The sequence below is a fragment of the Panthera leo genome, chromosome D2 (assembly GCF_018350215.1).
Source record: "Panthera leo isolate Ple1 chromosome D2, P.leo_Ple1_pat1.1, whole genome shotgun sequence".
NCBI classification, from domain to species: Eukaryota; Metazoa; Chordata; class Mammalia; order Carnivora; family Felidae; genus Panthera; species Panthera leo.
Genome location: NC_056689.1, coordinates 43,928,143 through 43,942,378, shown reverse-complemented (window position 1 = coordinate 43,942,378; position 14,236 = coordinate 43,928,143). Strand labels below are relative to the sequence as shown.

The following is a 14,236-nucleotide window of genomic DNA, read 5'->3' as shown; positions in this document are numbered from 1 at the left end:
ATGAAGAGAGCCTGACCTGCTGCCTGGTGCCATTTTCCTGTGTGACTCAGTGGGCAGAGCAGCACTGGGACCCCTGTGCATTGCAGGCAAGCAGCTCTGGGTAAGTGTCTGTGCTTCAGGGGCCTGGTTGCCGATGGGCAAAGCTGGCTGAGGTCATGGCTGGACTTGAATACAGGTGCCACAGGATTGAATATTAGTCCTGCATTTGCCATCCCTAGAAAGGCTCTCAGGGCTCTTATTGGGGCACTACTGTGCCCTCCCCGCAAACCATTAGGAGGTTGGTTCTCTGTGCCTCCTAGGTGCTGGCCCCTGGGACACAAACAACTGGGACCCTGAAGAATTGTGGTTCCTCATAGTCCTGTGAAAATGGAAGTCAGAAATTTACATCCCCAGTTTATAGATGAGCAAATTGAGGCACAAAGTGGATGGAAGATTTGCCCATGTGTTTAAGGAACTATCTAAAATTCTAAGTGTCAGAGTCCATGGCAAGTTCCTAGAGCCTATTCCAGGGCTTCCCCCGTGGTGGGAAATTGGGACCCCCTGCACATTTCCCCCCAGCACCCCAGTCATGACTTCCATGGTGCCCTGGTCTCCTCCCTGGCACTGTGTCTGGTTTTCCATAACCACTCTTGTTACGTCTCGCTGGGACTAGACTTACTGGTGAATCTGTCATCCTGGAAAGGTGGGCATCTGAGGGTTCACTATAGCAGCTTGCATGGTGCCTGGCAAGCTCAAGAAGTTTGTGGAATGGGCATGAAGGGAAAGTCTGGGAGAGCAATGGGTTGGGAAAGGCGCTCTGGTTGAATTAATACTGTTTACTGTGAATTTGATTCTGGGGAGTGGATGGGGCAGGGTGTGCCCATGGTGGCCCATGGGCATCCCAGGCTCCGGGAGAGAGCACCTTGTGTGACATGGGCAGGCCCAGAGCATCCTGTAGAGGGGGCAGCTCAGGTGTGGAGGACAGAACTGCTAGAACTTTCGCTCCTGTTGGGTGGAAGCAATAGGGAGAGAAAGGGAGGTCATCACAAAGGGTTTTCCGGCCACAGGACCTTTTGGATGGTGGGCCATGCTCCTCATGGTGGGAGACACTCACCCTGGGGCCAAACAGATGTGTGGGTGTTTTCCATCTCTGTTCAGTGGTCACTGTGGCAGACGTGAGCCGTGGCTTGTGGCAGTGGCCTGTACCTGGCGCGGAGCATTGGAGTTAGACCCTTCCTGCTTAAAGCTCACTCTTTCCTCCCCCTTCTCCACTGCTTAGATATCCGTGGGCTCCAAAGCTTTCTGGATCAGGCCTCGCGGCTGGGCCTTGACGTCTCTTTGCAAAAGGTGGACAAGAACATTAGCCACGTGTTCACCAGTCTCTTCACCACGATGAAGACGGAGGAGCTGAACCGCTACCGGGACACACTACGCCGAGCCATCCTTCTGCTCAGCCCGCAGGGGGCCCACTCCTTCATCAATGAGGTAGGTGGTGGGGCCTGGGGCCGCAGGAGCCTCTCCCCGGGGTGCTGTGGGGTGGCCCAGGTGGCCGCCAGGCACAGCCCACTCGTGCAGGAGCAAACTGGACGTGGGGACTCCTGGGTGCTGGGCCCACAGCATGTTCCAGAAAGAGACCCCGAGCACAACCTGGCTCCCGACTGATCCCCAGCAGGTGACCCAAGGCCTTCATGGACCCTGAGAGGCTGGGGGCAGCTGGCGGGAAGCCCGTTTACAAGTCTCTGCCAGGGATACCTGAGGCCAAACCCAGGCTGTGGTTTGTTTGTGGTGGTGGTGTTTTAATTTTCCTCTCTTTGCTGACAGGTGTAAGCCTCTAGGGATAAAATAAATTTCCAGCTCTCTGCAGAGGTGGGCAGCTCTGCCTTGGTATTTGTTAGCAACACCTGGAGGAGGTGTTGGTTGCATAATCTCAAATGATAGTTGGTGTGCGTGCTTGTATTTTTGGTGCCTGGGCTAATCAGTGCATTTTTTTTAAACACCTCTATCAGGGGTTAGGGCCTTCTAATGAAGACAGGGCCCAGCAGCTTAACAAAGAATTTGGTGTCTTGAGAATAGGCAACGAGAAATACTCTCTGAGTTGGCTCATGGTGCCAGCCCTGGCGGCCTGATGGCAGAAAGGTGACGAGCTGGAAGCGGCAGGTGCCTCTCTGGCCTGGGTTGGTTTCTGGGGGCGGGGGCTGTGCTGGGGGTGTGGTGTGCCTGGGAGGAGGGGTGGACCAGAGGGGTCGCCCGGTGCCCAAATGCTCCCTGCGATTTCCTTTCCAACCCCAGTCACCTGTTTGGCTCTCTCTGATTGAAAGGAAAATGAAGGGAAAGAATTATACTAATTCCAGTTGATGTACTTTGGTTGCTTATTCCGCTTTCCCCTCTAATTAATTATTACTCAGAATGCTACCTTACGCATCAGGAACCGGCACGGAGCCTACCGCCGGAGAACTTAAAATTCGGAACGCTTAATTTGGTGCAGTTGGCTGCCAGCCCTGCCGCTCTTGGCCTAATCAGTGCCCAGATCACGCTGGTGGTCAGCCAGGCTATGATGTCCTGTCGGCGCCCGGCATTTTCTCGGGAACACGTTTCCCTGTAGGAAGTGATTCAGGCCAGTAATGGGCAGCCCGGGATCGGCTCTAATGCATCCAGGCTTTCTCAGAATGTTCCCAGCGGCGCATGTGTCGGTGTCTGCTCACAGGAAAGCTTTTGTCCTTGCTAAATTCCCCCGGCCGGAGTCTGCTCTGGTGATGGTGTCCATTAATTCTGTTGCTGGGCTTCTTCCTCTCTCTTCTTGCCCACATCTTGCCTCCTCTGCTTGCTTCCTTTCTGCCTTGTCACTGCTCTGCTGTTAAGCTTGGGAGTGGGAAGAGTATTGGCTTCGGAGTTCAGCAGATTTGGGGTCAAGTCCCAACTCCTCCACTTAGTATCGTTGTGACCTTGGGTGATTTGCCTCACTGGTGAGACCTCAGTTTCTTCATCTGTAAAGTAGGGATGAAGGAGACTAGAGCGATGGTAAAGCATTTGGTACATAGCTTTTTAGGAAACATCATATTCACTGTTTCCCTTCCAGATGAATTCAGCCCTTGCTCTGTTTCTAGGCCCTGCAAGGATTTAAGATGCCAACAAGACTGGCCTAAAGATATTATTTCCAAGTGGATAATTATGCAAACTTCTGCAGTGTTGGAAATACTTGGCTTGGCTTTGGCCTGTTGCCTTCTTGATCTCCCCCCCTTAACCACCCCCCCCCCCAACTGTGTTTGCAAAGTCTTTGCTTTGCTGGGTGCTGCAGAGCTGGGGATGCCCCAGGAGGGGCTACTCTGAATGCAGGGCAAGAGTGACAAGCCCCTGGGAGTGCTGGCCGGAGACCGTGGGGAAGGAGGGCACCTGGGCTTTGTTGCCTTCAGCTCCAGCTGGTCAGGGTCTTGGTTTTTGATCTCATATGCCTGGGGTGGGGGTGGGGAGGCTTCATTTCCTGGGTACCCACCATGGTCCTGGCCCTTTGTGTGCTTTCCCTAATTGTCATGGTCCGCAAATGGGGCAAGTGAAGCTGAGGAAGTTAAATGATAGGCTTTAGGTCACATAAGTAGCCACCGGGTAATTGGGCAGGAGTCAAATTCAGATTTGACCCACTCCAGGGTCCCCATTTGCCATGTTGTTGGGAGGAGAGAATATTATAATGCCGGTGGTAGGTCAGTGTGGCCATGCTCCCTTCATGCTGGGGGATATGGCTCAACTGCCTCTGTCCAAGGTCTGGCAGAGGATTTTAGGGTGCTTATGCTCAAAGAATTTTACTTTTAGCATCTACTAAACACAGTAGGAGAAGGAAGGTGAATGTGACATGTATGGCTGGCTAGTCCAGAAGATCCTCTGGGAGAGACCTGGGGAGGTCATCACTGCACAAAACCTTCATTCACTGCCTGGAGGCCTTGCTTGGGCTTTCTGAGCAGACCGAGCCCACCTCTTGTTTGTTATAATGAGGATAGAGGGTGTTAGCAAGGCTGATCCACTGATGGGACAGATCCTAAATTTTAAGAAACTCAGAACACTGTTATGGGGCAGTAAATGGCCTGAGAGCCCCACAGCTATTGAAGACACGTGGATATTATACCCAGTCAGGACAGTAGTGGTGGGGTATGTAGCTCTCCCGACTGTAATTTCTCCCTTCCCCACTCAAAAAGCCCGGCTGATGGGAGGAGGGAGAAACATGGTTCTGCCTGAATCTTCTACATTTTGCTACATGTGAATCTGTTGGGAAGGCTGGCACTTTCACTATCGCTAGTGACAAATTCTGTATGATGCGGACTTGGCCGCCTGGGACTTGCCAGGCTGTCCACATGCTGTGTTGGGAGCTGTGTCTCTGTCCAGTGTCCAGGATGTGTGCATTCCCTGTGGGGGGCTCAGCCTGGGGGCCCACGCACCACCGGCATCTCTGTGATCCCACTTTATGAGAAGCCATCCTGGCTGGGAGCCGTGGGGGAGTCTGGCCTTGGTAGTGGGTGGGTGTCAGCAGAACAAGCAGGCCGAGGCCATGGGGGGAGGCACGTGGGCTCATATAACAGGCCCCACCTCAAGATCCCCTCACCTTCCATCACTCAGTCTTGAATCCACATTCCCTCCTCTGGGATCTTTTTATCACAGTCTACACAACCACCACACTAGTGCGTTGTTTTTAAAAGGCCTCCCTTGGGGAAACTGGGCTCAGGGGTGACAGCACTCTAGTCCCTTGGTCCCAGACCTGGAGCCCACTGTGGAGTGCCCTTGGGGACTGCTGAGGGCACAGGCCATAGAGAATCCTTCTTCCTGAAAGGCTTGTTTTGCTCTGGGATTGCCATTGGATCTCTGAGTAAGGGTAAGCAGCACTTTTTAATCACCCTAACTGGGAAGTGAGTTGGACTCATTCTATCCTCAGCTGGGCCTTGATATGTCTGTAGACCACTGACTGCTAAGTGGGGCTTCATTATGCAGTGATACCCACTATGCTGCTGTCCCCATGTAGCCTGTCAGCCTGAACCACCCGCTAGGGGTTTGGGGATGTGAGTGTCCTCTCCTCACTCCAGGGCCGTGGGAGTCCTGAGAGGGGCTGAGGGCAGAGGCTTTGCCTGGGAATCCTGTCTGTGGCTGTTGGAACCTTCTTCCTTCTGTCTGTGGGTTCCATCTTTCATTTCTCTAGAATTTAATGAGCCTGAGTGCCATGTCAAGTTTTGTGCTGGGCACTGAGGCTGTTGTCCCTGCTCACATGGAGCTCCCAGTTTGGTGGGGAGGAGAGAGGTGTGAACAGACTCCTTCACCTGTCAGAGCAGAGGTGTGGACCAGGTTCTGTGAGAGTGCTAAGGATGAAGAAATGCCCTCTGGCCAGGGAGAGATGGGGGTGGCCAGATGCTCAGGGATGCTTCCTGGAGTAGGTGACACTGGGGCTGGGTCTACAGGAATGAACCTTCATTAACTCCATGGCCAAAGGGGATGCTGGGGGACAGAAGTCTGGAGAGCCCCAGTGTTTTCAGGGACTTGTGCGTCATGTGGTTTCAGCAATGGATGTACAGGGTGGAGAGTGGCTGAGGCTGAGTCTGGGGTATCAGCAGGAAGGGGTCCCTGATCCAAGGTGGGGAGTCTAAACTTCAGGACCAGTTTGTTCTTGGTGTCCTTTTCAGAGTCTTTGAGGCTAACAGCTTACAGTGCATTCCATAACCACGGCCCCAGTGCTGAGAAGGGTATGTATGTCTTATTGTCCCTTCTTCTTGGGCCAGGTTTGATGGGGAGACCTCCAGTGCACACTCAGTTTTGGTCCTGGGCTTCATCTCGTCTTCCTGGAGGTGATTCCATCCATCTGTCCATCATCTGTCCATGTGTCCATCTGTCCATGCATGCATGCGTGTATCCATCCATCCATCCATCCATCCATCCATCCATCCATCCTTCCATCCATCTATCCATCCTCCTACCTAAACACCCAACCATTTACTACAGATTGGGTGCCTACTATGGACCAGGAGCCATTTCAAGTACTGGCTGGGGACACAGAGGTGGTGTCTCCTCCTGGAGACCCACATGATGTTAAATATTGTGGCTACCACCACCATGACCATAGTCGTGTTGGGCATTCGCAGTGGCTGGCCTAGGTGGCACATCCCAGAGCTCTCATCCACTGAGGATTCCTCCAGAGGTGGGGGTGGGGTACTCCAGGACTTTGTTCTTTCAGCTCTTTTTTGTCATTTGTGTGCCCCTGCCTCTAGATGGACTTAGGCCTCCCTCTTTCCTATTGTATCCTCCTTGTTTCCTCCTCTCCCTTCCCTCCCTGTCTCTTTCATTTTTCTGGAAAGAGTAAGAAACAAAGTATTTGAAACATTTGTGCACTCTTGGAGAAGAGTTGCCCAGTTCCTGAGGCAGACAGCAGCCAGCAGGTCCCGGCAGCTCGCACACCATCCAGCTCGGTGCGGCCTGTAGATATTGGGCACCCTGTCCCTCCCACAAGAAAGTGAGCCCCTCATGGACAGGGCTGGGTGGTGTCCACCTTTGTGTCTTTCAAGAGCAGCACAAGGCTAGCCCACAATGGCTGCTGAGGGAATAAATGCATGGATATTTTATATTTCTTACCTCTAATAGAAAGAGCTTGTGTGTACCTTCGTTGCCTTTTCAGCTTGTCTTCAAGTCCTCGGCCAGCCTGTCAGCAAGGGCCTTGGTCTTAAAACTTCTGCTATTGGGAAGGGTGAAGTTTGCTTAAGAACCCTGCCTTAGGCCTGGGTGGGTCGGCAAATGGCAGTGGCTGCCCCTGTGGGTGGGACATTCCCAGGCCCAGCTTTGGCACGGGGTAGGGGGAGCAGTGTGCAGAGAGGTGAGTGTGTTGGGAGAGGACTGACGATAAGCAGCCATGCAGGCCAGTGTGGGAGACTAGACATTTGTGACACAGGCACAAACACACACATGCATACGCACACACACACGCACACAGACACAGGCTGATGCAATGATACGGCTAACCAGCCTCATAGCTCATACAAGCAGACCCTCAGACGAGCACAGCCTAACAGACAGCCCCTCAGCCCCCACATCTATACATAAATATGTGCACACACACACACACACACACACACACACACACACACACACACACCAGGGTAAAGGCATTGCTGGTGGCAGAGCAGTCTGGGGAAGGCATTGCAATGTTGGGAGAGAAATGGCAAGTGATGGTTACAGCAGGTGGCAGTTAGCTTTTGCAGTTAGATATCGGTGATCTCTTTCTGTAGCCAGAAGGATGGGAGAGAAAAACAGTGAGAGGAGCAGCCTATTGGTAGGACAGCTCCCCATTGCTTGGGACTGGGGGTCCCCTTTCACCCAGATTGTGAGGCACCGGTGAATATAAGGGACGGAGGTGGAAAAGGCCACTCCCCAAATTTCTCCTCAACTCTGCTCAGAGTGGCTTCCCGGGCAAGGAGTGTGGCTGGAGGCCAATTTAATCCTTACTAGAAGCACAGGCTGGGTTAACTCCTGGCTTTGAATCAATTGCTTCTCAGAGTTTGCTGCAGCAAGTGAGTTTGCTCCCACAATTTGAATATAAAGACTGTGCTTTTTTAATACATTTATAGCAAAGAAAAATTAAGTAATCTCAGTGTTCTGTTGTCCCACATGATATATGCAAATATTTCTTACTCCAACATGGTAAAGCTTCAGCAGGCGACTTTATCACTCAGAGCTAGGATAATTCTGTGCCATTTAAGTATCATTTACCAGAATATTTTAAATTACTAATTAATTATAGAAGATTAATTTTTAAATGTGGCCCTGCATTTGCATTTAATTATATCCTACTGTTTACGGATTTTAAAGCCTTAGTACTTCAGCAAAAGTGCTATGAGTCTGAGAAATGCTTCCTCCCCCCCCCCCCCCCCCCCCCCCCGAAATTCTTAGAAATAAGCTTATGAGGAAAAGATACTGTGTTGAGTTTGTTCTGGTAGGTTTGGAGCTCAGGGATGCTCAAGGCAGCCAGAACTGGTGGCCTGGGGCTGAGATGGGGAAGAGAACAGAGACTCCACATGGCCGCTGTCCCCTTCTTTCTCTGTCCGCACTGCCCTTGATCCTTGTGGACCCCCATGCGTACTGGGGAAGCCGTTGTGGGCTCCCTCCCTGTGGGACCTTCCACATTCCTAGCACACCTCTATTGCCTTTTGTCATCCGGGGGCATCCGCGGTACCCACCACTCTTGCTGTGACTAGTTGTCATTTGTACTCCCCTCCCCATGGGGCCTTGGAACGTGTGAGGTTAGGAGGTGGGACATGTTCATCTTTGTGAATCACCTTTTCAGAGCCTATGGATGATGATTGGCACACGGGTGGATGAAGGGTGCAATCAATCCCAGGAGCTCTGACCTCGGCTGCATGCAAACATTCTCTAGAAGCTGGATTGCCTAGTGGGCAGACAAAACACATTCTTAATACTGTAGCTAAGCAGGGGCACCTGAGTAAGATAGTGTTTTGAAAGCATTTAATGTTTGAGTTTCTAATATTTTAAACAGGCATCCAAGCTCTCATCAAGGGACAATGCTTGAATGTTTCTGGGTCTTTTGGTGTTTGTTTTCTGCTCGAGTGCTGTTTCTATTTTGAGTTGCATCTTGAATCATGCCATCCCATTCCTGGTGCTCAGGAAGGTCTTACTTGGCTGTCTGGGAGGCCTTTCTGTCTCTTCCTGGGGTCAAAGAGTGAGATCATGAACCTGAAGTGCAGGTCTGGAGACACCTGGTGTTCTTTCCTTCTTCCTTTGTGGGCCATTAAATAGCCAGCAAACTGTCACTTCCTCCCTGTGGGCGTCTCTCAGCCCCTTCTGGCTGGGGAGGCAGCAAACATGAGAAATAGGTATTTACAAAGGGAAACAGCCTGTAGCAGTGGAATGACTCAATTACCCTTTCTGCTCCTGGATCCCCAAGGGTGTTCCGCCTGGGGGGCCTCCCCTGAGGTGGTGAGTCAGCCCATTTGTTGATTGAAGGGCGGGGTGGGGAGCCCAGAAGGGAAGCAGCAGAATTTCCCCAGCGTTGCAGGAAGCCAGAGGAAGGCTGAGCTGTGTTAAGAGAGGCAGAGGTGAGGCCAGGTTATTCCAATTGCCTGGATTCATCTCAGAAAAGCTCTCTGTGCCGTGCAGCCCACAGAGAAACCCACAGAGAAGCTTTCTGTTGCCATCTTCTGCATTGCTCCCAGTGTGCCTTTGCTTGGTGCCACCAAGAACTTGGCCTCAGACACCCGCCATCAAACCACCCCAAACTCAGTGTCATGAAACAATAAGCCTTTGTTGTTATTCCTAAGTCTGGCAGTCAGCAGACCTGGGGTAGCCATGCCTGATCTTGTCTGGGCTTGCTGATGCATCTGTGGTCAGCTGGCCATTCAGCTGGGCTGGCCAGTTAGGAGGGCAGTTTTAGGGTGATGGGGTGACGAGGCCGTGGGTCTCTCATGGTACATGCTCATCCACATTTACTCATGTGACAGCAGCAGAGTTCCAAGAGAGAAAATGCAAGTGCTCCAGGCTACTTGAGGCCCAGGCTCAGACCTGGTGCCTTATTGCTTTTGTACGATCTCTTGGCCAAAGCAAGCCAAGAGATCAGCCCAGATTTAAGGGGCAGAGGAGGGAGCCTCCTGGGACACTCCTCTTGGGGGAAGTGCAAAGTCACAATGCAAAGAGGGTAGTACACTAAAGGGTAGTGACTTGGGGGCATTTTGTAATCTGTCTTCCATGTCCCAGTGTGCAGACGAGCTTCCTAGGAGCAAGCAGGTGTCCTGCAGGTGTGTGGATGATGAGGACCAGGCACCTCCTTTCTCCTACTTTGTTTCAACCTGGCTCAACTTTGGGGTGAAAGTGGTGAGGAGGGGGATGTGGAACAGAGGGAGAGATGGAACAGGCCTTTATTTATCAAGCTTGCTTATGTAGGACCCACTGATTCACCCAATCTCAGCAATGCTAGGAAGGAAGGGCTATCACAGAGCATTGGAAACTGGTGGTTGTGGGACCTGCTCATGCTCCCAGATTATGTGACAGAGCTGGGATGTGAGCTCAGAACTCCTTGACTCACAGCCCAGCTCTGTTCTACTATGTGCTGTTGGGAGGAGGAGGAAGCTTGTTCTTGACAGATCAAGGGGAAGCCCATTTTCCTCCAAGAACATGACAAAGGGTGGACTTGATGAACATCGCCATTGAAGATCATGTGGGAAGGGGGAATGTGGACTGGGCACCTTTGAGAGATCATCTGGGGAATGCAGGACACCCCCCTGGATCCCATGGTCCTGTCTCTGCTAACACACCTGCAGGGAGCACGAGGGGCTGGGCAGGCTGCCTGTGCCTCCCTGCTTGGTAACTGGAAGAGCAACGTCCATAGGACCCCAAGGTCCCCTTAACCCTTCTGTGGTGTGGTCAATGGGGCAGAGTTCCAGACAGACCTGGTTCAGGTCCTGTGTCCTCACCATGAGGCTTTCTGAGCTTTGCTTCCCTCTCTGTACAGTGGCTTTAAAATGACACTTGACCTACAAGGTTACTGTAATAATTAAGCGTGGGGAATATTCTGGGTTGCAGTTCTCTCCTTTTCCTCCCTCATAGGGCTGGGCCCCAGAGGGGCTGTCTAGCAGAGAGCTGGGCACCAGAAGGTACCCAGTGACTGCTGCTTAGACAGGGAAACGGATGAGTCTTAGCCAATGTAAGGATATGGGCCACACAGAGCATTGAGAAAAGTGAAAAATCTGCTTGACTCCAGGCAAGGTCAACATTCTGAATTTTGAAGTGCACTCATCGTTGATGTTAGGGGTTCTCATGGTGACCTGCTGCTGGGTCGATTGACCAAAGGAGAGAAGTGGGCATGGTTGATGGCCTGTTAACAGGCATGTCTAATGCTCATTTCTCGGCTGTTTGCTGTGGCATCTCCCTCCTCATAGTGTGTTAGGAATCTTCGGTGTCTGTGTTGGTGAGTGATGTCAGGGAGAAAGCCAGGGACAGGGGCTGTGGTCCGTGGTTGGAGCCATGGAGATTGGGGAGAAAGGAGTTGCTGGGACAGACCCGTGTGACAGTATGAGAGAAGAGAACCAGTTGGAAGTAGGATGTCGAGGAAAATGTGCACCGGGAGAAACATGCATGTATCCCCCAGCCCCTTATAGAAAGCCCTGGTATGCTGGCAGGTGTGGAGGGGAGGGGTTCAGCTCCTCCTGAATGGGAGAGGCAGGACAGGAATGACTTTAATTTCAGCAACAAGGCACAGGGCAGACCCCTGAGTGTGTCCCCTTTCTCTGCCTCCTCCTTCCCACACCCCACCTTTTCCCTTCTTTGCAGAAGAAATCTGAGAATCTGTGATGCTTAGCTGGGGGCACAATGGTGCTTCCCCAGGGGTGAGGGCTGCTGGCAACACAGAGAGGAAGGGGCATTGCCTTTGGAACACATAGATGCACAGTCAGGTCCCAGCTCACTCTCAGTGCCATCTTTTTGGGGCCATTTACTGGTCTGTCAACTGGAATAGTATTACTTTCCCTGAGGGTTGCTGTGGGATCTGAAATGAGATAAAGCCCATGAGAAGGCCCAGTGCAGGGCTGGTGCTCTGTGAATGGTAGTTTTGTTATTGTGTCTGTAGAAAGTGTTTGGCTGGGATTGTAGAACCAATTGGGCTGCTGGGGTCAAGGGCACATGTGTTAGCGGCTCAGAGGAGCAGGGCTATGGCCAGTCTGGCAGGATGGCTCCTCACGCATTCTATGTCAGAAAGCACAGCTCCTGGAACCAGGTGAGGAAAACCGGGTGGTAAGGGATGGGACTAGCAAAAAGTGACAGAATGTTCACGGCCCTCGGCCAGTGCAGCTGGGATTGCAGACTGGCCTGTCATCCCAGTGCTCACCTGGAGAGATGTTAGAGTCCATGGGGGGATGGGGGAGGAGAGGGCATCTCAGCGCCCCCTCAGGCCCCTTGTGCTGGCTGGGCACTTGCAGTTGGTGCCCAGGAGCAGGTGGGAGCATTCAGGGAATCTCCCCCCCCCCCCCCCCCCCCCCCCCCCCCCCGCCGTCTGGGCTCTCCCTTGCCAGGCCAAGCAGGCACAGCTACTAGTAGCTTCTCAGAGCTGCTGCTTGCTGGGCTGATAGAAGGAGAAAGAGCTGCTGTACTTTCTGCCTGCAGAATTACTCTGGGGATGAGAAGCCCTCCTTTAACAGCCTGTTGGGTGGCCAACCACCACCAACACAACGGGCCCCTTTCCCTGGACCCCTTGCACTGGATTCTTTGGTGGAGAAAGACACGGGCCCTGCCCCTGAAGAGCTAGCAAGCTTAACTGCTTGGGAAGAACCACAAGCAAGAGAAGTGGGTGCCCAAACCGTGAGCACCCAGTTGGAGACAGCCCCATGGCTAGCACAGCAGAGCGGGCAAGGGAGCTGTGTGTCTGCTGTCCTCTTGCTGCTCGGTGGCAGTCAGGTGGGTCCACCCAGCCCAGGTAACCACATGAACCACTCTTGGGCGCTCTGTAACTTGGGGCTTTTGAAGACAAACAAAGGATTAGATAAGAATAGCTGCAGCCTCCCTTTGGAACACCAGCCAGGGACAACCAAGTCACAAATCCTAATGCCTGTGACCTCCAGACAGGAATACTGAAGTGTAGAGCAGGTGGGCTGTAAGAAGGGCCGAGATTGTACCAACCGTGGGTGCCTGGAGGGCACAGCCTTCCCTGAAGGGGACAGTCAGGTTGCCCTTGAGATTCCCACGTGAAGGCCTGGTATAGCCAGTGCTTTCTGTGTCTCAAAAGGAGCCAGAAATCTGGACTTTACTGTGAAATCTCTTAATTTTTAAATGTTGGCAACTAATTACAAAACTTTTAAGCTCTCTGTTGGCCAGCTCTGCCTGTGGCAGGGCTGATAAGGCTTGCAGACCGCTGAGTGGCAACGTCTGATTTATGGCTTATATGCCATCAACGTAAGCATATTAAATACGGGAATGGCGTGAAGTAAGCCCCGTTCTCCTTTCTCAGGCCTTTCTCACTAAGCACTGGCAGTCATCCTTAGTGCACTGTTCCTGAGAGTTCCTGCTTCTCCCCTGGATCCTCTAGGTACCACCCTTGTTTTCTGTGCATCCCATACTCTTCTTATCCTTGCTGGCTGGTGCCAGGGTGTTGCTAAACTACCTTAGGGTCCTTCTTTGTATTTGCAAGAAGGTCTTGGTCTTTAAGCATGTGGAGGTCAGCTCTTTAGACAGAGGGTTATCATTGGGTTTTGGTTTGTGCCCCTAATAGTGCTCGACAGTGCTGGTGGTAGTTCCTTGACCCTGGCAGGTAGCTCTGTTCATGGGCGTTGTCATAGCTTTCCAGGGCTCTGGGAGGGCTACTGAGTATGATAAAGGGAACTGGGCAATTTTTTAAAGGCCTGGCTGATGCATTTGGGGATTCGCTGCGAATCTACTCTGCCTAGCCATTTCTGAGGACTGGGGAGGCACCTGAAAGGTGGGGGTTAGTCTCTTCTTGCAAGTGAGATGTGATTTAGAGAACAGGAAGTGAGCCTACAGTCCCAGGCAATAAATGTCTGAGCCAGCCCAGCCCAGATTTGCCTGGGATGCTGCACCCTACAGACTAGCGCCTCTCCAGGTCTCAGTTTGCTGGTCTTCAAATGGATCAAAAAGTTCATTGAGCAGCTAACATGGATCAGGCCCTATTGTAGGTCCTATGGATACAGAGTGACTGAGACAGACAAGGTCCCTGACTTCAAAGGATTGACATTCCAGAGGAGGCAGAGGGTGGTCACTAAATAAATAAGCAAATGAATAAAGCCACAGTAATTCAGGTAGTGATAACCTCTATGAAGAAAGACAAAGCAAGGTAAGAAGAGAGTGGTTCTGTGGTGACATCGTTTTAGATGCGGTGATCAGGGATGGTGCTACCAGGGAGGAGGTGTTTGTGGAGGGACCAGAAGGGCGTGATGGAACATGTAAAGCAAGATCTGACCGCAGAGCAATTTCAGCAGATGGAATGGCACATGCAAAGGTCCTGAGGTTGGAATGAGCGTGGCATGATGGAGGATCCGGGAGGAGGAGGGTATGCCTGGTGCTGGGTGAGTCAGACAAAGAGTGATGGGATGGGTCCAAGCCCAGAAGACTTCTCAGGTCATTGGAGGACTTTGAACTTGGTTTCAATCTAATGGGGAGTCACAGGAGGGTTGTGAGCAGGTCAGCAGCACAATCTGGAAAGGGACCGGGGTGCAGGTGTCCTCTCTGCCATTGTTCGACTCTATAGGAAGTAACTCAGGGACATGGGAAGTCTAAGGAGATA

General features: G+C 52.1%; 1 protein-coding gene across 1 annotated transcript in view; it reads left to right on the top strand.

Annotated features, from left to right (window-relative positions):
• Nucleotides 1-14,236, top strand: part of GRID1 (glutamate ionotropic receptor delta type subunit 1) — a 536,266-nt gene that overhangs the window by 69,377 nt on the left and 452,653 nt on the right. Inside the window, exon 2 of the mRNA XM_042907973.1 lies at nucleotides 1,259-1,464. Within this exon, the coding sequence (XP_042763907.1) occupies nucleotides 1,259-1,464 (206 nt within the window). The remainder of the gene's footprint in view (nucleotides 1-1,258; nucleotides 1,465-14,236) is intronic.